General features: G+C 37.7%; 1 protein-coding gene across 1 annotated transcript; it reads left to right on the top strand.

Annotated features, from left to right (window-relative positions):
* Positions 1–3672: 3672 nt before the first annotated feature.
* LOC112163826 (nifU-like protein 1, chloroplastic) lies at positions 3673–22871 on the top strand. The gene is made up of 6 exons (XM_040505924.1): positions 3673–4012; positions 4178–4314; positions 21610–21756; positions 22113–22133; positions 22328–22429; positions 22797–22871. The coding sequence occupies exons 1-6, from the start codon at positions 3673–3675 to the stop codon at positions 22869–22871; spliced, it is 822 nt and encodes a 273-aa protein (XP_040361858.1).
* Positions 22872–23155: the final 284 nt, after the last annotated feature.

Below are 23155 nucleotides of genomic sequence, written 5' to 3'. Positions count from 1 at the left end.
TTTGCAGAATTTGGGGAAGCTTTATGGATTTACTGTTTTCGAATGATTTTCTTCACCATACTTAGCTTGATACAAGTTGTTCATTTAGTTCTCCTCTTCACGGGCAGTCGAGGCTCCTCCTTACTTACTTTGTATTTGTGGGTTGAAGTCGAGGGTAGAGCCAGGGAGGCTCCGACCCAAGTCTGGGAGACTCTATGTTGTATGGTGATATTTTCTTCCCCATATCCTTCTGTTACTTGACTAGTGAGACTAGTCCGATTTCTTTTAACCAGAGGGGTTGGTCTTATTTTCTCGAGTATTGGTTTTTCTTTTCTTGCCCATTACTTGTTTTGTGACTAGCGGGGCTAGTCGGTTTTCTTGAAGTGAGCTTCAATCAGTTTATGTTTATCTAAATGTTGCATGCATCTAGTTTTTAAAGGAATAAATGTGGGAAAACATAAAATCCCTTTTCTTTCCAATTATTTATTTTTGTCCACATTCCATATAGATTAGTTTTACCATCTTCTCCACAAAACTCGGACTGTTTCTTGGTCTAGAGTTTGCAAATTTTTCTTCTTGTCTGGCGGTGCCCATGGGTGGCGGTGGCTCGCCTCACTGGCTAGTGGCTGCTGCCGGACGGGAAATAGAATACTAGAGGCCTGGGTGCTTCTTGGAGAGAGGTTCTGGCTTGGGTTTGAACTAGATGGTTGTGGCAACATGCACCAGACGAGGTATTGGGCTCAGTGGGTGGCGGTACAACGCGGGTCAAGCATCGTCGAGGCACCTCTATGATGGGTGACGGTAATGGAAGGACTGAACGGTAGCAGCGGTGGTTGGATTAGACTGCATCAAACTGGTTTTCAGTTTCGGCGTGGCTTGCTCGAACTTCGCTGGGGTTGAGGAAGCAGGATTTGGGCGGGACGTTGAGGCGGCGAGGTCTGGAGGTAGGTGGCAGCGGCGGGGGCTGGCTTTTGGTTTTTTTGCGATGGCGGCAATGGGCTTCAGATTGAGGCGGTTAACCAGTTGAGGCTGAGGATGGTCTGGGCTAGGGTCAAGCAATCCTTTGTTTGGGTCGGTGTTGGGCTTCTTTCTTGGGGCTGTTTGGTCTACTATATTGGGCTAGGTTTTTTTACCTAGGCCCAACTCTATGTTAGTAGCTTTGTTTACTTTCAATAATTCCCTAAGTTTTTAGGGACCATAGCTTGTGTACTTTGCCTACAGAATGATCGTTGGTTCTACACATCTAAGTGCAAGGTTCTTTGGTGTACCACAATTGTGCGCATTGGCACCGGGAACTTTGTCTGCTATTATTCTTAGTTTAGAATTATGTTATTCTGCTAGGATTCTGAAAAAGAGCGGAATTGTTTCAAGTGTAATGACACCTATCCTCCATAGTAAGAACTATGTACTGTGTCATTCTGGCATGTGTTACTATGAATGAAATCATTATACTTAAAAATATATATATATATATATATTTTTGTCTACTCACGCTAACGTTTTTATATGCTTCCCTTGGGCCCTTTGGTTTCAAATGCCCAGTTCGCAGTGTAGCTGTTCGGCTTTAGGAGTTGAAGTTTAGCACCACCGCTGCCATCTATCCTTCGTAGGTTACTTGCTAACCTACTTTGTATATCGTTGTTCTTTTGGCTTTAGACTGCTCTGATAACCATGAGACTTTTGAATTAATATTGTAAGATATGACTTGATTGTAACTTGAGATACTTGGATAGTTTTGATACTCTAAATTGTGGAATTGTTCGTTTTGGGAGCAGGGTGGCTGCAAGAGTCTTGTAGGTTGTTTAGAAGTGTAAATATGTTTTAACAGGTTTTGGGTTGTCCACTTTTAGGGGAAGTTCTGCCGAATTTTCGGTAGGATTTTATCAGAAAGTGGGCCCCTCAGGTCCACCTCCGATTTCAGGGAGAGATTTCAGGGCGGGTCATGTCATTTTGGCTCACTAGGAGAAGTATTGGAGGCAGGAATCTAGGGTAGTTTGGCTCAAAGATGATGATAAAAACTCTGATTATTTTTTTATGCATGCTAGCAACAAGAAAAGCGTAAACATGATTAAAGGACTCAATAATGAATAGAGTCAATGGCAATCTGAACCAGTTGAAATATGAAGATTTCTTTTGACCTACTTTAAAACTGTTTTTGCAACGGAGGACAGTAACAGTGAGGCCATTAGAGTTGTTTTGAATGCCACACCTACGAAAGTAACAACATAGTTGAATGATGCTTTCATGAAACCCTATACTTATGAGGAGATAAAAGCTGCTCTATTTCAAATGCATCCTTCTAAAAGTCCAGAAGTATTGGCATATTGTTAATATGTCCCCATTCTTTTTCCAGAAGTATTGGCATATTGTTAGTATGGATGTAGTTGTTCGAATTATTTTAAAAAAAGGAAAGGTTTGGAATGAATCCAATTTTACTCATTTATGCTTAATACCTAAACTCAAAAACCCTAAAGATGCTATTGTTTAGACCTATAGCCATGAGTAATATAATCTGTAGAATCAACTCTAAAGTTGTGGCAAATAGGCTAAAGCAATGGTTGTCAGAAATCATATCACCATTATAGAGTGCTTATGTTACAGGCCGTTTGATTTAAGACAGTACTTGGGTAGCTACTGAGGGCTGCACACTTTATGCATCAACTTCAGTGCAAAGAATTTTTTTTCTCTCTTTAATCAGCAAGGCTTATGACTACCTTGAATGGCAGTTCTTACTAGCTATGTTAACAAAGTGGGGATTTAATTATGCATACACTATGCCAAAAACTGCATCACACTACACTTTTTAGACAACGAAAAAAAAAATTTCCGTTGTGTGATCACTGAAACTGCTTCACACAACAGGTTTAATGAGATTGGCGTTGTATAAGGAGGTCGTACATCATTTTTTTTGGGTCCAAGATTATTGTACAACAGTTTTAAGGATTTGTCTGTTGTCTGAATGTAAAAAAAATTCCCCCCCCACCTTGCTCAAATTTGGGTCGAAATTTTGACTCACCTTGCACAACAGTATTGTTGTATATGTTGTATGAGAGTAAGTTGCAAAATAACATACAACGCATTTTTTTGTTTCCGTTGTGTAAGTTTGGAAGAAAATCACATGTACCCCAAAATGTGAGTGAGTAGCCCCAAAAAGGCCAATATTTGAGTGAAATGCTGGTACACGATTTAAGCTCCTACAACGGAATGGCTTATTTGTGTTGTCTGAATGAGAAATGTATGTCCCTAACGTCAAAACTGCTACTTTGATTGCACATAGGCGGGAACTTTCCCTCCTTTGCTCCCTTAACTCAGACAACTTAACTTCATACATGCGTTGTGTGAAAAAGTTAAAAAAAAAAAAAAAAAAAACCGCGGAAAAGACAAAGTTAAAAATTTCAATACGGGGGAACAAAATTTTCATTTCCCACACACTTAGGTCAGTTTTCCCACTCTCTCTGGCAGCCCATTTTCATCCTCACTCACTTTATCTCCGAAAGAACTGGCGACCCATCACTCTGGCTCTTCCCCGAAACCCTAGCCCTCTCATCCTTCCTCTCTCGCTCTCTTTTCACAGCCACCACCGCCTCCCTCTCCTCCGCTCACTCCCGCTACTGTCTCTCCGACGCCATCGCCTCCGCAGGCAAGCGCTCTCTCTCTAAAACCCTCTCCGTTTGATTTTAATTTGGGTTATTCATGGTTCCTTCTGATTTCTCCTGGTTGCCCAAAACCCCAATTCCTTCTTCTCAAATCCCAGCGAAATCCCATCAATCCCCACAACTTATGCTTGTAAAATGGTGCCGTCTAACTTCTCAAAGAAGAATCTTTCTCTGTTCCGCCATTAGAGCTTCGAACGCAAGCGCTGCTGCCGAGTCTTCTTCTTCTTCTCTGAGACTCTACTCGGCCAAGCAATTTGAGCTCATAGTTCCCAACATTGACTTGGTTCTCGAGGACATCGGCCCGTATCTCATCAACGATGGTGGAAACGTCGACGTTGTGTCCGTAGAAGACGACGTCGTTTCTCTGAAGCTCCAAGGTGGGATTTCATTTCCGTTTCTTTTTTCCCAATTCTGAGTTTTGGGTTCTGTTAATTCCAAATCATACATGTAATTTGATCGTGAAACAAATTTAATGTTTTAGTTTCAGTTTGTGGAAATGAGAATCTGTAATTTAAAGGAATTGACCTGAAATGTTGAAACAGGGGCTTGTGGAAGCTGTCCTAGCTCAACAACCACCATGAAAATGGGGATTGAACAAGTGCTTAAAGAAAAGTTTGGAGATGCACTCAAGGATATTCAACAAGTCTTTGATGAAGAAAACAGAGAGACCATAATTGAGGTGAGAGCTTTTGATTTCTCGACATGTTTATACAGTGTCGATGGATTTTCGTGAGGAGTGAGTTTATGATTGTAAGTATGATTGTAAGTGCAGGCAGTCTCGACACATTGAGGCCGGTGAAGAATTTTGAACTATTGATGCTATATGGTAGCATGTTGCCAATTGCAATACGTGCAGTTTTTCTAACTCAAATAGGTACTGGAACCTTTTTGTTCCAAAAGTTCAGTATTTTTACTATTTTGTAAAGTATTGGTGTAATTATTCCACTTTTGTAGTTGTATACCCTGATAGTATAATGCCAATTTATACCATTTTTCTATAAACTGGAGTGACATTTGGTCTACGTTTTGTGTATTCTTTTAAATGGTTGCAAATTTCAGAGGCCTACTAGAGCAATTCCTTCTTCAATGCTGGGATTGGAGTCTCTGACAAGAGACTTATTTCAGTCCTAAAAATTACATGAATGGTAAGAACAGTTTTCACGAACCAACTTGTGAACAACAATTAAAGAAAAGCCAATGTTATATTGTTGTTACTTTGATAGTTGATTTTTCTATCTATAAACAATTGTTTTCTTTCATAATTACCAGATATTAGACTCTCCCAAACATTTCTTTGTAGAAGAAAAATCAATTGGAATTGTCTTGTAACTCTTTTGCCTAAGTAGGTAATTAAGCGTTCAAGCTTTTGTCTAACAATCACAATTCCTTGTGTTACATTCTTGATATCAATGAATTCTCCCTTGTAAATCTAAGTTTGCAGAAGTGCTTATGTTAAGTTCGGTATATATATCATTGAATTCTTCCCTTGTAAATACAAGTTAGCATGGAAGTCAATCATTTGTAGTAAGCTCAAATGAGTTAGAAATAGTTGCAAAAGGACTATAGTCTGATGTACTTTCTCCTCCCCATCTCCAACTTTCTCTAAAAGGCCATTCTGACGTACTTTATCAAGCTTTAAAATTTCAAAACTACATATAAGGATATATAACTATAAGACATCATAGATTTGTATAAACTGCTTGTTAAGAGGACGTCATTTCTGTAGCTCTTACTTTTATGTCATCACACAATATACATATTATTAAAATGCAAACTAAGAGAATAGGTAGAAATCTGTCAAGCACATATTGGTTATTGCTATTCTACTTCCTCTACATGTCTTATTTGAGATTATTGTTCAGTCTGCAGGCTTATATCAGAAATTGGAAGTATCTTCTCAGAGAAAGCACATAAACTCCACTCAAAGGTATGTTCTGTCCATACTTTTGTTATGCTTACTAATTATTATCTCTGTTTTTGCTATGCGAAGAGGGGAAGGGAGAAGATGGTGAGTATTTAAAATACTTAGCTTATACAATCATTAGTTAACTTATCTATGTTTGTCTTCTTGCAGTAATGGATATAGGGCTTCAAATTCAAGTGGGGATTAGTTGTAAGACCTCTTCATTTATACTTGCTGCTTATGAAAAATGCTTGATATTTTACTTGGGTCTGGGCATTGTGTGAATGTCTTTGATTGCAGTTAAACACTCATATTGGATAAAGAAGGTGAATCCAGAGAACCTATTGAAGAAATTACGAAAAGCTTTTTAAGTTTCAAGTCATTACAAGTACTTTTTATTTGTTCTTCTTGTCGTGATTGAAGAAGCATTCCTTAGCTTCTTCTTCTTATTTATTTATTTTTTTGCTTGGTTTGAGCTTCTTTGAATCTGAATATGTCTCTAGTCCTTGTGCTGCTAGATCAAACTTCTATAGGCTTCAATAGGCTAATAGTTATATATATATATATATATATATATATATATATATATATATGAATCTTATTATGCTAGTTACTTGTTACTGCAATAGTTGAAGGATACCAGTTATAAATTTATTATACTCTTCTTATCTATTAACATGTCTTATGGTTTTTGATGACTATAGACATATATTTTGTTCTGGCCATAAAATGCATGTCTTTGCTGAACACTCTAAACCAAGGTTATGGTGCTAGAGAATGATCAATTACCCAAAAATATCATATGTACATGAGTGCCCTAAATAAAGTGTTAGGCTTATACTGTTTTATGATAATTAGGCTTTCTTGATTTATGTACTGAATAAAGTGTTATTAATATCAAGTACTGCTTTGTAGCCTTCAAAACTCTAAGGAAGCTGATCCTTGAAGTTGGGTTTATGGTGGCATTTCACCGTGATAGATATGGTAGATAAGGTGTTATAGCTTTTCCTACAGTGGATCAGAACTGTAACGACTTTTAGGTCCCATTCTATAAACCGTTGCCAGCATTTTTCTGCATAGGCAATTTCTGCCTAGACAAGAAAGAGGGGTAAGTACAGTTGTGTTTACATTCCGTGGCTGATTACTTTAGTACTCATAAGGTTTGTTAAGTCTTGATATCAGTTACTCTATTGGACTTGAAACAACATAGAATGTAACATTTTATTTTAGGTAACATTTTGTTTTAGGTAATAGAGTTGCATAACTGAATATTGTTGCTTTGTCTGAATTATAGGTTTGGTACTTCATATGGTATTGCTGGTAGAAGTGAGAAGGGGGAGTAGGCTTTGGAAAGATGACGAAGCGTCTCTGTTGGGAGAGCAGTTAAGAGCACCAGATGATTTGGTATTTTCAGATGTGGAATGAGTGGGTTAATTTTGTCGTCAATACATATATCTTGGAGCTATTACAATGATTTTGTGTGTTTTAATGTATGGATGATTGGGAAATACGTTCTTTATAGTACATTTGATTCTTTAATGTATGAACTGGCGTACTTCAATTGATGAATTGGATTCACATTTCTTTCTAATATTGATCAGTACCATTATTTAGGTAATAATGGAGCATTAATTTTGCCCAATTTTGATCACACAATGATTAGTGGTTTGCAATGTTTATATTTGGTATGTAAATGGATCAAATGCACAATTTAATTCAGGAATGGGATATGTTCAAATAATCAGACAACAGAACAGATATAATGATAACTGCCTGTTGTCTGGATGGCCAAAAATGGGGACAAATCACACTGCAATCATTCATATCACACATCAGTTTTTAACAAATCACTGTCTTCTAATCTACACATGCACAACAGAAGTAATTAAACTCTGTTGTCGCAAAGTTAATCAGACAACAGAAGAAATTGAATTATGTTGTCCCAAAGTTGATCATACAACAGATATAGTCCAAGCACTGAAGTTTGAGGATCAATCAAACAACACACAAACTAAAAGTCTGTTGTCTGATATGCTTAACATACAACAGCTTGAAACCAAGCACTGTTGTCTGAAGCCAGAGCTTCAACTGCTGTGTAGCTGCACATGGCATCTGCCGAGCCATCTGTCGAGCCATCACACAACAGTTATAACACATACCCGTTGCCTGTTTGTTTCTCAGACAACTGTGTTCCACCGTTGTCTGAATTTTCAACAGACAACGGCTCGCTCTACAACGGTGGCACTTCAAATCACACAACAGTTTTTGTCTGTCGTCTGATAAGTTTTTTGGCATAGTGATAGATTACAATGATTATGAATCGTGTGACCTCTATCAGTTATTCTATCCTGATCCAAGGAGAGCCAACTTGACATATTATACCTACAAGAGGATAAGGCAAGCCACTTATCACCCAGTCTTTTGATCCTCTATGAAGAAGATCTCTCTGCATTGATAACAAAAGTAGTTCAAGATAATGTCATTGCTGGTCTCAAAATGTGCTATCAAGTTTCCACCCTTCACCATTTATTCTTTACTGATGATAGCTTTTTATTTGGTATTCCCAATGAAGCAGAGTATTATGGTTATAGAAACATTCTTGACATCTATGAGAAACCTTATGGACAAAAGTTAAATTTTCAAAAAAGCAGTCTTATGTTTAGTAACAATGCCAAGATGGATATACAAAACAAGTTGGTCTCCATTCTAGCTATAAAGGTGTTGATGAGCATGATAGGTACCTTGGACTACCATTGAGACTTGGGAAGTCGAAAACAGCCATCTTGAGTATATCAAAGAAAAGCTAACCAAGAAGCTGATTCATTGGAATTAAAAAATCCTTAGTTATGCAAGTAAGGAGATTCCAATAAAAGATGTTACTCAAACTATGCCTTCGTATGTAATGAACTTATATTTATTGCCAAAGGGGTTATGTGATGATATTCATCAATTGTGTGCTTCCTTTTTTTGGGGTGATACAGATGAAAAGAAAAGGATACATTGGAGAAGTTGGGAAATAATGTGTCTTACCAAACGTGAAGGAGGTATGGGTTCTAAATATATCTATGCTTACAATTTAGCTATGCTTTTTAAATAGGGATAGAGAATTACCTTAATGCTCAATCATTGATTGCTAGACTCTGCAAGGGAAGATATTTTTCATATTGTTCATTCTGGGAAGCGAAAGTTGGTGAGCCACCATCTTTCTCATGGAGAAATATTCTCAATGGTAGACCGATTCTGCAAGCTGGAGTATAGTTAAAATTTGGTGAAGGAAAATAGGTAAACATTTGGAATGATAGATGGATCCTTGTGTGCCCTTAGTACCAATTTCAAAGACCTAGAAATACTGATTTGGAAATGGTAGCAAATCTAATCAATGAAGATGTAGAGGATGGGTATCTACATCTGTTAATGCTCTCTTTCCCCATGATATTATAGAAAAAATTATTTGCATTCATTTAAGCCGGAGTACGAGCAATGATAAACTTATTTGGAGTTTGGAAAAGAAGGGTTTCTACTCTGTCAAACCTACATATTGGATTGCTCGTGAACATGTGCTCCAAAATGTCATCACTTTCACTTCCAATGGTGATCTTAAGGAGTTATAGAAGAGAGTTTGGAAGGAAAAAGTCTCTGAAAAAGTGCATATTTGCATTTAGAGAGCTTGTAACAATCTCTTACTCACAGGAGAAAGATTTCTCACAAAAGGTTACAATAGTGATACTACCTTCATGCTTTGTTCTCACCCGCTTGAAGACAATGCTCACATGTTTTATAAGTGCTCTATTGCTTTAGAAATATTATATGCTCCACCTTTTAATCTGCAAGAGAGTTTACTGCGTTCCCTAAACTTTAATGAGTGGATGCTTGAGAGAGCGTTGAATCTTAAACTTGATATTTTTCTAAAGTTATTGATGATTATTTGGGCGATGTGGAAGAAAGAAATAATGTTGTAGGAACTTTAACTAGACATCTTGTACAAGACATTGTTTTGAGCAGTTTTGCTTGGCTAGATGAGTTTCAAAAGGCTTGGGCTACTGATTGTAAAGTAGTGAAGCTAGAGCAGAAAGAAATGGATATCGGTTGTTCAAAGGTGCTCTAAAACTGTATGTGGATACTTTGTTCTTACCAAATCAAACTCATGGTGGAGTTGGAGGAGTCTTACAGTACTCTGTAGGGCAGTTTAAAGCTCCTTTTATTCGCTGTATATTGCATACATCATCACCAAAACAGTACGAAGTTCTAGCAATATGAGAAGGCCTTGATTTACTGTATTCACTTCAAGCACAAAATGTTGTCCTTGAAAGTGACTGCACAAAAGCTATCCCTAGCCTGAAGCCTTATGCACAGATTATGAACTCCTAGCAAATGGGGGACTTATAAATGACATCTAGCATGATTTAAGAAGACTTTAGGGAGTATAGATTTACTATGCTCCTAGATCTTGCAATGCAATTGCACACTGCCTAGCAGGTATAAATTTTGAGCTGAACAAGGCAATGTTTGCACTGATCAGGCACCCGAGTATATTCTTGATGTGTTTGAATATGATTGTAAACAACTCATTTGAGTTCATCTAATAAAAGTTTTTTCATTTTTTTTCCAACAATTAATAAAGACATTTTTTTAGAATGGGCTGCACGGGCTTGCTTAGCTTCTAGTGAGATTCATGCCCTGTCCGACGGCACGCCCTCGTGGCGGCGGCTTAGGGCAGCCATAGTGGACCGCTTGTCCGGAGGAAGATGGGTGTCTGGTTGGGGTGATGGTTGTGCTGTGTCACTATCCAGATCGAGCGTAGGTTCAGTCGGGGAAGAGAGGCATGAGATTGGCGGCTGCCAGGTAGGGCTGGTATCGACCCCGCCCCAAGCAGAGTGCAATCGACCTGAGTTGTGGTTCGATCAGTTTAGATTGGATCGGAGTGTTCCGATTTGGTTTGGGTTGGTTGGAGGCATCTGCGTCGGTGAGCATCTTGCTGATCAGATCGGGTCAGTTTCGATCTGGTTAGTTTCCATTGGCAATGTTGCTTGTTGGTGTGATGGAGAGGATGTAGGGACGGAGGGACTGCTGGTACTTGCTCGAAGCAGCGGCGAATGGTGGGACGATGGGATGTCTACGTGTGAGATGGTGGTACGGTGATGATGTCAGTCTGCAGTTTTGGCTTGGGCGTGATAGTTGTTGGGCCTAGGCATGGCATTAGGCTCTGGTACCATACTTGTTTTCTTTTATGTTTTACTGCTTTTGTTTATGATTAATTAGACGTAGCTTTATGCCAGTAATAAGACCCTATCTTGAGGGTAGGGCTATGTGGGTTGGTCTCGGTATGCACACTCAGTGTACATTGTCTAGCCTCGTGAGGCAGTGAGCGTTTACTTGATCAAATGGACGCAACCTCCTAGTGGCAGGATGAAATGAAGTTTCGCTGGATTTATTTCCGTGCGGCAACATAGTGGGAAAACTGTGCTATTTGTAATGATGCTTCTTCAGGATAGAGTTTCTTTCCGGTATGTCACCGCTTTGTCAAAGCAAATGGAGTAGCCAATCGTGTACTCTTTGCTAATTGGTGCTTGGTAGAAGACATAGTTTTAGTGGAGACTCTTGGTATTATTTCGGGCTATTCTCTTTATGCTTATTGTAATCAATGGTTCAGGTTCTACGTCCCTTCCTTTTATATTTTGCAGTTTCATTAATCAAGGCTTGAGGGCAGCGAAAAAAAAAAAACACACACACACATTTCTTTCATTGATTAAAAAAAAAAAGTACTATATCTAAAGTCTATAAAAAAATTTAGTTTTGATTTATTATACAGAAATATATGTATACTTTTGAAAGAGCATATGTAACAAGAATTTATTTAGAAACTTTCAGATTCGGCAATGATTTTGGACTTGTATACAAAAGTTTTTCTCCATCTTAAAAGGGATCGAAGTGACGAGAGGAAAACCCTAGAGAGAGGAGAGGACGCCGCTGGTAATCTGTGCACATGTCCGGTTGCACGTCTGCACCGGCTTGGGCCGCTGGCCTCACTTGTGCATGGTAAGTGCGGCCGGACGCGTTGTGATGTTGGTGCACTTATCTAGTGTCCAGAGATAGGGTTGGGGGGGAGGCTCTTTCTCTTGTCAGGCTCTAGGGAAGGCTGTGGCTACATCTGTCTTAGGTTTGTGGTTGCTGGAAGGGATTGAGCTTACAAGGTTCCATGAAATCGCAGTGGCACCAGGGGGTGGCGTCACCATGGGTGAGAAGGAATGGTGGAGATGGGCGACATTCTTCCTGGATTGGGGCTACGATCTGGATAGAGGCAGGTCTAGGTTCGATGGTTGATTGGGTTTGATCAAAAGGTGGTTGGGATGGATCAATGGTTTGTGGGTTGGCCAATGGTGGTGCTTAGGCTCAATATCCTCCCTTGTATTCAATATTTTCATCAATCAAGACTTGAGGGCAGCCTCATTAGTCATTTATTCAAAAAATAAATAAAAAAGGGATCGAAGTAAGTTTTTCTTTTCACTTCGTTTTGCAAGAAGATTAAACTCAAGCTAATTACTGCCCTCCACCTCACCCATACTAATTTAGTACTTATTAGTTAAGTTTCAATTGCATTACCATAAATAAATAGAACAAAATTGTACTAATACCAACACCAGGCCCGCTCACCTGCGGGACGAAAATAAAGGGACAAAACGGGACAAAATCATCCCAGCCGTTGGATCTTAATTCAGTTGATCAAACGGATAAAACGGCAAATCATTAAAACAAATTTTTTTTAACCTATTATCCAATCCCGTTTAGTCTCATGGTCAGTTACTTGGTCAGTGACATGGTCAGTTACATGGTCAGTTACGTGACCAGTTACTTGGTCAGTGACATGGGCAGTTACTTGGTCAGTGACATGGTCAGTTACATGGTCAGTTACGTGACCAGTTACTTGGTCAGTGACATGGGCAGTTACTTGGTCAGTGACATGATCAGTGACATGGGCAGGTGACCAGTTACTTGGTCAGTGACATGGGCAGTTACTTGGTCAGTGACATGGGCAGTTACTTGGTCAGTGACATGGTCAGTTACATGGTCAGTTACGTGACTAGTTACATGGCCAGTTACAGTTACTTGGTCAGTGACATGGTCAGTTACGTGACCAGTTACAGTTACTTGGTCAGTGACATGTAACGGACATCCCAATTCACAATCACAAGTTATAATCATAATGCAAAAGAATATACACAAGTTCTGGGCAGTGGATGAATGAAAAAACATTCATTGAATGACAACCCAACTGATGCATATTACAATCCATTACATATAAAAAAAACTTGTGATTATGCTGAAACAAAACAGAAGAAAGATCAACTTCATCCTTTACATGCTAAGTGGTGCTGGATTTTGGTTCATTCCAGAATACAAAAAATAATAGAAATCAATCTTGAATTTGTAATAGTTCGCACCCTTGATTCAAACCCAAATTCCAATGAATTTTACTATTAATAATTGTTTAATTATTCATGAGTCTCAAACGAGACCAACCCCAGTGATTGAATGAGCCAGATAGAATAGAGAGAGAGAGAGAGAGAGGAGAGAGGGGGAGAGAGAGAGAGCAGCGAATGACGATGGGTAACGGATTGGGTGGAGTCCATGAAGGTTTGTACAGTTTCTTTCACCCCTCGGATCTGGTTCATTTAAATCTAATGACCATAGACCATCTGTCCCTTTTTGTCCCTGAAAAGTAGTCCCGCAGGTGAGCGGGCCTGATACCAACACATCTCAAATTTTTTAGTTTTGGTGAAATGCATAGTGATGCGGCCTAAAATAGACAACCATTAGCCGCCCATACGCTAATACATTGTCCAATCTCCATCAACATTTTGTTTCAATTTCCAATATTACAACGGTATGGTATTCTTGACCTAATTGTATGGCTGACACTGCACGGCTTGTCCAAATTACATCAAGCATGTGATGAAATCAAATGCATATTTTCTCTTCTTGGCCTTGCGTGGCTGAGAGCGACTAGCCGACTACGCCGCTGGTCGGTGCCTCCTTCATATACTATAAGTCCATAATTGAACAATGTAATTGTCATGAAAGTGCTTGCTTAATGATCGATGGTGACCCCAGAAGGTCTAGTCCCCAGAATATGTCTGCCATAGACTACAGTGACTTTAGTGGGATTGGACAAACAAGTGAAGGTTTTATTCTTCTCAAAAAAAAAGAAAAAGTGAAGGTTTTATTCTCTTTGTTTCACAATTTTTTTCTTTTGGATGTGAAATGACTTTTATTAATCTCCATACGGCAAAGAAACAGACTGGACCCAAAAGAACCAAGGCCCAGCAAACACCACAAACAAGCTTTCATAGTGACAGGCCCGCACTAGATTTAGTATTACCTAGGCTAATTAAAAGCAGAACGTTAAAAAGAACGGGGGAAGAAAATAAAACAACGATAAAAAAGAAAAGAAGACCGGCAGGTCTCAACCCAGCAATTGACGTCGCCGGTGGACATGGTAGTCCGTCACGTGAGAGAACATGGACCAGGAAAGACGCCGGCCTGTCAATCCAGATGCTCGGACACGTCTTCCTCACACTCAGCGACACAACATGATGGGTTGTGCAGTATACTTTTCTGGGAATTCAAGACGATGATATTAGCATGCATGGAAGAGAAGCTGCTCGAATTCTAGCAATCACAGGAGACATTCTCCAATCCCTACCAGAGTCGATACCATTAATGTCTTTTACTAGCTCTTGGCGGTCTGATTCGATTTGTACAGGGAGGTGAATGAACTCCTGGGCAACAAAGAGAGCGAGGATGGCAGCTTTTCCTTTAGCTTCAATTGCCAAATTTGTTTCACAATTGGCTTCACTAATTACTAACTACTAGACAAAATTCATTAGGTCTAAAATTCATCTTCTATATCGGATGTAATTCACAAGAAATTTTTTGTTAATTACAGGTCTTATGATTCACCGGCCACATGGAATTTCTTTCTTTTTCAATTTTTTGCCAATTAATTGTATGTTTGTGCATTCCTATTTTACCCTTTCGTAATAAATTCTACGGATTATCATCCTAATTGACATAATTAATTACAGTCCAACAAGATTTCATGAAATAATAAATTCAATTTATCTTCTAAACAAGGTTTCCTAAAATTACTGTTTTTTAATTAAAGTTAATAATTAGTGCATTAAACTTTTAGAAACTCCTTAGAACATCTTTAACAAACTCTCTATTTTGACTCTTTAGTTATTTTGGAGAGTATGTTTAGTTTTTTTTTTTTTTTATCTATTTTAGCATGTTTAGTCAATTTGACTCAAAAATTTGTGAGTCAAATTTTAGCTAAAAGTAGCTAAAAACTCATTTTATGAGTATTTTTAGCAGACTCTATTTTAGCTCCTTAGTTATTTTGGAGAGCATGTTTAGCTTTTTATCTATTTTAGTAGCTGTACCAAACTCCTAAGTGGCTCTCCATTATAACTTTTAGCTATCTCGCTCCTAAATATAGAGAGCAAGATGAGGCTCTCTATAATTTAAAACATTTATTTTAAGTTATTTTATGTAATTTATATATACATTTAAACTCTTTAATCATCATTTAAAAAATAATATAAATTCAAAATTAGCTAAAATAGAAAGCATTGATACAGACGTATTTCTAAAGTAGCTAGCCAAAATGACTTTCAAGTTATTTTAGCTAAAATTTAACTAAAAAATGACTAGCATTGCTAAAGATGCTCTAATACATCTGCATCAATGCTTTTTATTTTAGCTAGTTTTGAATTTATCTTTTTTTTTAGGACAAACTACTGTTTACTCCCTATACTTATAGGATCTCGACGTTTCAGTCCCTGACGTTTCAATTTCACCTAAAAAGTCCATGAACTTTCCAATTTTACCTAAAAAGTCTCTGCCGTCAAATTTCCGTTAAAAAGTATGTTATCTTGCGGACGTGGCACTATTTCAACAGTAAAATGACTATTTTACCCTTACTGACCAAGACATTTTTTTTACTCTTTTTATCTTTTTTCTCTATTTTTTTAATTTATTCTTTTTTATTCCTACTTTTTTTTAACTCTTTTTTCTCTATTTTTTTAATTTTTTCTTTTTTATTCCTACTTTTTTTTAAAACTCTTTTTTCTCTATTTTTTAATTTGTTCTCCTTTTTTTTTCCTACTCTTTTTTCTCTTTTTTTTAATTGGTTCTTTTTTATTCCTACTTTTTTTTAACTCTTTTTTCTCTATTTTGTTTAATTTGTTCTTTTTTTTAAACTCTTTTTTCTCTTTTTTTTTCCTACTCTTTTTTCTCTATTTTTTAATTGGTTCTTTTTTATTCCTACTTTTTTTTTAAACTCTTTTTTCTCTTTTTTTTTCCTACTCTTTTTTCTCTTTTTTTTAATTGGTTCTTTTTTATTCCTACTTTTTTTTAACTCTTTTTTCTCTATTTTTTTTAATTTGTTCTCTTTTTTTTCCAACTCTTTTTTTAACTCTCTTTTCTCTTTTTTTTATTTGTTCTCTTTTTTTTTTTAACACTCTTTTCTCTTTTTTTATTTTATTTGTTCTCTTTTCTTTTTATATATATATATATATATATATTTCTTTCTCTTTTCTATTTACCTCTTCTTCCTCTTCCTCCTCTCTGCTCTTCGGGCTTCCCTGATCGCAGCTCCAATTTTCGGCCACGCTTGGAAGCCGGAATGGTCGGGTTCTCTTCCCTTCAGATTCCGGCCCCTTCGTGGTGTCGGAGCTATATCAGAAGCTTTCTCTCGACGTCAATAACGTTTCTTTGCTGTTGGTTTGCTGAGATGATGAGCCAATAGAGATTCGAAGAGGATAAGATATTTGAGTTTTCCTGCGAGTTTCCATGTTTTGGTCTATTTGGCTGTTTTTGATCGTAACTTTAGAGAGAAATGTTTGAACTGTTTTGGCACCGAAGAAAGGGAGGTGGAACGTGAATTGATTTGATTTGGGTGTGCTCCGATTTGGTTTGGAACCGCTGTATGGAGAGGGGTGATTAGGAGAGGTGGTGATGCTTGCTGGCATGACGGGGATGATGGATGGATGGTGGAATGGCCAGCACTTGCTTGGAACGGCGGGCACGCCAACGGTGATTAGGAGAGGTGGTGATGCTCGCCGAAAACTGGAGCTGCGATCAGGGAGGAGGAAAAGAAGGCCAAAGAGCAGAGAGGAGGAAGAGGAAGAAGAGGTAAACAGAAAATAGAAAGAAAAAAAAAACAAAACAAAAGAGAGAGAACAAATAAAAAAAAGAGGAAAAAAGTTTTTAAAAAAAAAAAAGAGAAAAGAGGGTTAAAAAAAAAAGAGAGAACAAATAAATAAAAAAAGAGAAAAGAGAGTTAAAAAAAAGAGAGAAAAAGAGTAAAAAAAAAAAGAGAACAAATTAAAAAAATAGAGAAAAAAGAGTAAATTTTTTTTTGGGGGTCAATAAGGGTAAAATAGTCATTTTACTGTTGAAATAGTGCCACATCAGCAAGATAACAGATTTTTTAACGGAAAATTGACGGCAGGGACTTTTTAGATGAAATTGGAAAGTTCAGGGACTTTTTAGATGAAATTGAAACGTCAGGGACTGAAACGTTGAGACCCTATAAGTATAGGGAGTAAACAGTATTTTGTCCTTTTTTTAAATGAAGACTAAATAGTTTAAATGTACTTATAAAGTACATAAAATAACTCAAAAATGAATGTTTTAAATTATAGAGAGTTTCATCTCGCTCTCTATATTTAGGAGCGAGATAGCTAAAAGTTTTAATATAGAGTACTTAGGAGTCTGATACAGTTGCAAAAATAGGTAAAATGTTAAACATGCTCTCCAAAATAACTAAAGAGTCAAAATAGAGAGTCTGCTAAAGATGTTCTTATATATTAGTTCAAGCATCTAACATCTGATTTCTTTTTCCTTCTTAAATATCTTTCTTGCTCTCATTCCATGGCTATCTTTTTTCCAATACATACTTCTCATTTCTTTCTTTTCATTTTTTTTTCTATCCAAATGTGTGGCTTCTCCTTTCTTAGTTCATTAATGTGACTTCTTCAATTTGCAGCTACCTTTATCATAGACTTTATAAGAAGTTTTTGCATACCTGCTATATAGAAACGATTATGGTGTTAGTCAAAGATTGTCCTAGAATTATTAGACATAGTTATTTCACATTTATATGCTTTATTTGTTATAGTGAATGTTTCCTATTTTTTGATTAGTAACATTGTTAAAAAAAGCTTGCTCTTTTTTCATTACCTTGTGCATAGATCTGTTTGAACTTTTGATACCTAGTACAAAGATAATATCTTAAGGGAAAGATAAGTTGGGATGGTTCTTTTTATTATTATTATTTTTTTATACCTTTTATTAGGAACAATGTTAAAACTACCTTGCTATTTTTTTTTTTATCTTGTGCATAGATATGCTTGCACTTTTGATACTGAGTACAAAAGTAATATTTTAGAAATGGAGATGAATTTTACATATCATAAAAGACGGTAAGTAGTTGTGTCCTAGTTTCTTTTTCTCCACCTATTAATTAGGGATAATTTTTTTTTTTTTTTAAATCATGTTGATATATTAATACTCAAGTTAGAAAGGGCTATTATATATCCTCCCTTTATAATTTATGAGTAGATAAAGAGTTTGTGGTAAGAACCATAGCGATACATAGATTATATCCAATCATTTGACGGTACACATGGTCACTTATTCATGCAAGCCTATAACTATGATACAAATCAAAGCATAGTTTATAGGCATAGAAAATAAAAAACTATATTTTCTCCTTACCTTTCAAGCTAGGGCTAGGAGGTCTTCCTGAAAATAGTAGACTCATGATTTCTTCAGTAGTCCGAAATCCTAGTGAGCTAGAGCCCATTAGTCTGATCCAAAATTGGGCCTGTCTGAAAAAATGTGTTAGGTATCCAATCCATTTTGAGCACCCAACCCAATTTAGGCACCCAAACTGATTTGGGCACCCCCATCTAGGAGACACCGTTCTCTGGCATGATCAACGTTGCCGCCACACCAGTCCGGTGGTATGCAAAGCTGCTCTCGCAAGAGCTACAGATCAAGGCTTAACGCCTTTAGCCGCTACCCTTGCAAATCTTAGCACAATTTCTCACACCATCGGCTCCACAAAATGGCTTACCTCTTTTTGCTTCACCACCAGTAGCGTCAAAGTAGAGCCGCTCGTTGGTTAGCAACTTGACGTCTCGGTTCAAAACTTCAAAATTAGATTGGAATTGGGAGACGGAGGTCATGGTAGGTAAAAAGCCTAGCCTTGGCCTCTTGGTGGAGACGGCAGCAGCCAGGCTCAGTGAGTCTGATGGAATGGAGATTGGCATATGTCTCCATCGATGATGGAGGAAGATGTCTAGGCCCCGTTTGGGATTGCTTCGCTTTAAAAAAAAAAACAGCTTTGGTTTAAAATTTTAGATTTTATAGTGTTTGGTAAATAAGTAAAAAACAGCTTTAATTGAAAGTTATAGGTCACTGGCAGCAGATTTTAGATGCAACCCAGAGGTTGCTTTTAGAAGCTGATGTGGATCAAGATACCCTCTGAAGTTGTTTTATGTACTGACATCACTTTTAAAAATATTATTTACCAAACATGAAACTGTTTTAATTCACTTCTACAAAAAGTTAATCACACAACACCAATCACACAACGGAATAGAAATCATCTGTTGTGTGTTTAAGTAAAGTCTATTGTACAACGGTATTAGTGATGTTATGTTGTGTGAATGTCAACAAAATGATAACTATTTTATCAGAACTACATTGCACAACGGAATTAAGTATTTTCCGTTGTCTGAGTCTTAGAAAATTTAGTGGCAGATTTCCCTCCACTCTGGAGTCTTGGTTGCCTCTTGAAATCTAAATTTGGGCTACTAGGCACAACGGTGCTTAAGATTTCCATTGTGTGATTGAAAACTGGCGCCAAATTTTGAGGAAGCTTACTTGAATGTCGCAAGCTCTAGAAATTAGACAACAGATTTAAGCTATTCTGTTGTGTGAAGAAGGAACATAGGTGGTAACATTTTGAGCAAAAATGTTGTAGGCGGTATGTTTCCAAACTTTAATTTTATGTAGTGCACTCATACAACGGATGGTGAGCTTTCTGTTGTGGGAGTGACTTTGAGAATTTTTTTAAGTTTAATTGTCATGCCACATCGTGTCCAAAAGAAAGAAGAATACAAAACAAAATCTCTCAGACCCTCTCTCTCGACATACAAACTGTAAACCCTCATAATAGCCTCTCGACCCAAATTATCTTCGTCACTGTTCCTCATATTCACCAACTCCACCCCCAATTCTCTTTACCTCTCCTTCGATCTACTCTTATCCTTGAAACCCTAGCTAATTCACTTATTAGGGCTCGCTCTTCATCTTTGATTGAAATTGATCTCGTTGGTGGGACGACATCAACGAGAGAAAAAGAGAGAGAAGCCATGAACACGATGCAGTACGCGGAGGGTGAGCACTGCCAGCACCACCGCAGTCGAGGTCAGCGATGATCAAGCTCTCTATGACCTCTTCCCTTTAGGTCCTCAATGATAAATTTAGTTCAAATTTCTTCTTTTCGTTGAAATGGGTTGTTGTTTCAGGTACTCGATATGTTGAGCAGAGACACTACAAAGAAGAATTACATTGGCTTCACTACTTTGCGTCAGCAAGCAGTTGCCGTAGCCAATAGTTGCCCATTTGCATTGGCAAAATTGGGCCATCGCGAAGATATGGGAGGTCTGCCACCACGTTAATGTGCCGTGGTAATAGCTGTCGTAAAACAATGATCTATGCTTTGGTAAAACTTTGCCGATGCAAAGTATTTTGTAAATTGCTACTGCACAGAGGTGTCGTCGCTTTATACTTATTTTGAGAAGCCCACTTATTTGATTAGAAAAACAGTCTCTCTCTCTTCCTCCATTTGAAGCCTTCATCTTTGTTTCTGTTCACTCTGGATCTGATTTGTATCCGATTAATCTCCAGGCCTCGACCAATCGTTACTTGAGGTTAGAAGTTGCTCGGATTTTGGTCAAATTAAAAACCCAAGCTTGGGCCCTTCGATCTCTCTCTTCGTCAAACCCTAAGATTTCATTCCCATATGGCATTTTTCTGCCAGTCTAGTCCCTATCGAATCTATGCCTTATCTCTAGGTCTCCACAAAGGTAGTCTCTATTCCAACTTTTCCTTGTTCTCATGTTTCTGAATTTGATCTATTTTGATTTGGGTTTTTTGGTGCAAAATGGACCCAGATGGCTTTGGAATCCTATGCATTTGGATCGTACAAAATCGACAGCAGGGAAGTGTTTTATGACACTAATCTATCGTATGCCTTGGTTAATTTGCGCTCTGTTTTTTCTGGTACCGTTCTTACTCTCTTACACTTATTAGAAATTTAGAATGTAGAAATAAGTATAAAAGTTGCAAACTTGATGACCAATTTCCCTCTTTTCTCTGCATGTCAAATCCTTTTGTTTTTGGTTTGAATTGAAATGGTGTTTTGGGTTCAATCAGGACATTGTTTTGCTTATGAAAGTTGGAAAATTTCTTTCTTCTAGTGACTTTTGGTTGCTTGTAAAGAATGGTATATATGTGTTGAACTACTTGATTGACTGGATTTCGTTTTTGAGTATGCATATCCATTATAGAAGAAAAGGGTTCCTCACTATGCTTGAATTTGGGTTTCTTTGGACACTGGAATGTAAGCAAATAATGGCCTGGTAGTTCCAATACTTAAGCACATGCTGGGTAGATCATGTTGAACATTCTACATGTGTGTACATCTACCCTCTGGTCGGTCACTAAGAATCCGAACCAGCTGCGAGGAATTCAAGTCATGAATGGCGTCGTTGCTTTGGTGGTGGTTGTAATCTGTTTGGAGGTTAGAGTTGTTTTCCATTCATTTGGGAGATACATTCTTGTTTATCATGCTGAACTAGTTAACCTTAATAGTTAGTTTAATGATATTTAGTTAATTGTTTGAGAATGAACTCATGTTATAGGCTCTCAAATATGAGATATTGTAGAAGGTTTTAATAGAGTTGCCTTAATAATTGTTGGCTAATGTGGCTACAGCTTCCGGGACTTCTCCCTTTGTCCACTGAGTTGGTGCCAACTATCATGAACATGATGAAGAGATTACCGGATGAAGGGGAAGCAGCTACTGTGGATAACAATCCTCAACCTGCAGTAGCATCAAAAGGCATAAGCAATGAAGCAAATGTAGGAGGATTCCTTGAAGAGTGATCCAGTAGGAATTCGTGATCAGTGGAAACTTTTCAACTGGCATCACCCAATTGTAGCAAGCCAGCGCCACCGGGGAGTGATTGTAACCCCATGGTGCAAATTGCTATATAACTCCTTGCCGCGTGGATTATGTGATCCGCAAATTGCTCTCCAAGCTCTCATCCACAGTTGCCTTCTACCCATCAGCACCACATGTGGTACTAAAGGATATAATTCTCAAGTTTACGCTTTGTGTTATTGAATCGATAGTCACTTTTGCTTATGCACTCTGCAGGGATGCATGGGACATGGTTGCTGAGATATGCCTTTCTTAGCTTCCATTGTTGGTTCAGGATCCTAATGCTGAGTTTCAGGTGTGCTTCATGTCATGTGCAAGTTTCATATTCTTTGATCATGTACGAGAATGGCTATATGCAGACTGATCCATTTCAAGAGTGCCATAATTTGTATTTGCGTGATATGCCTATCAATTTGCCTGTGGATTTCTTGATCAGTGGTGTTTATCCTATTGACTTGACTTCTATTATTATTTTTCGCTCTATGCCAGCCAAGTCCATTTTTCACTGAGCAGTTGACTGCTTTTGAGGTATGGCCTGACCACGGGTCTGAACACAAGAAACCACCAGAGCAGTTGCCTATTGTTCTTCAGGTCTGATGCTCTACTTTGTCATTCAAACTAGTTTGGGTTGACTAAAAGCTTGTGGGATTAACATTTAAAAACACTGTAATTAGTCATGTTATTAGTTTTGAGGTTCGGTTGTTATAGAGGGTTGACCAGAGTCATAAAATGTTAATATGCCAGTTGCCTGGTTGGTATTATCAAGCGAGTATCCTACGTGAGGCATTTGATAGAAATTTGGTGTAATAATTGTGTAGTTGGCAAGAGTGTATATTATATGTATGCATAACACATTCATTATAGCCAGCTATAAATTTAAGTGGGCAGAATGACATGCTAGTCATAGGAAGTATTGGTTGAGATGCATGTTAATTCTCATGTATCATCTATGTTTTAGATCTTAGTCAATGCTATCGGTTTCGAGCTCTGGTTGTCCTCGGGAGATTCCTTGATATGGGACCCTGGGCTGTAGATCTGGTATTTTTTTTTTTTTATATTGTTTGCATTTCCATCCTGTATTCTATCCGATGTTTTTGAGTAATAACTAATAAGAGATTTTTATTTGGAATCACGTTTGTGTTTTATAAGCATTGTCTGTTGGAATATTTCCATATGTACTGAAGCTGTTGCAAACAATGACACCTGAACTACGACAGATTCTTGTATTCATTTGGACAAAAATTCTTGCACTGGATAAGGTATATCTAGGTTTCTTCAGAACATTCCTTGTTCAGATATTAATATCGATGATATGTA

The sequence above is a fragment of the Rosa chinensis genome, chromosome 5 (genome assembly GCF_002994745.2).
Source record: "Rosa chinensis cultivar Old Blush chromosome 5, RchiOBHm-V2, whole genome shotgun sequence".
Taxonomy (NCBI): Eukaryota; Viridiplantae; Streptophyta; class Magnoliopsida; order Rosales; family Rosaceae; genus Rosa; species Rosa chinensis.
The sequence above is the reverse complement of the archived record's forward strand: the minus strand, read 5'-3'. Positions and strand labels throughout refer to the sequence as shown.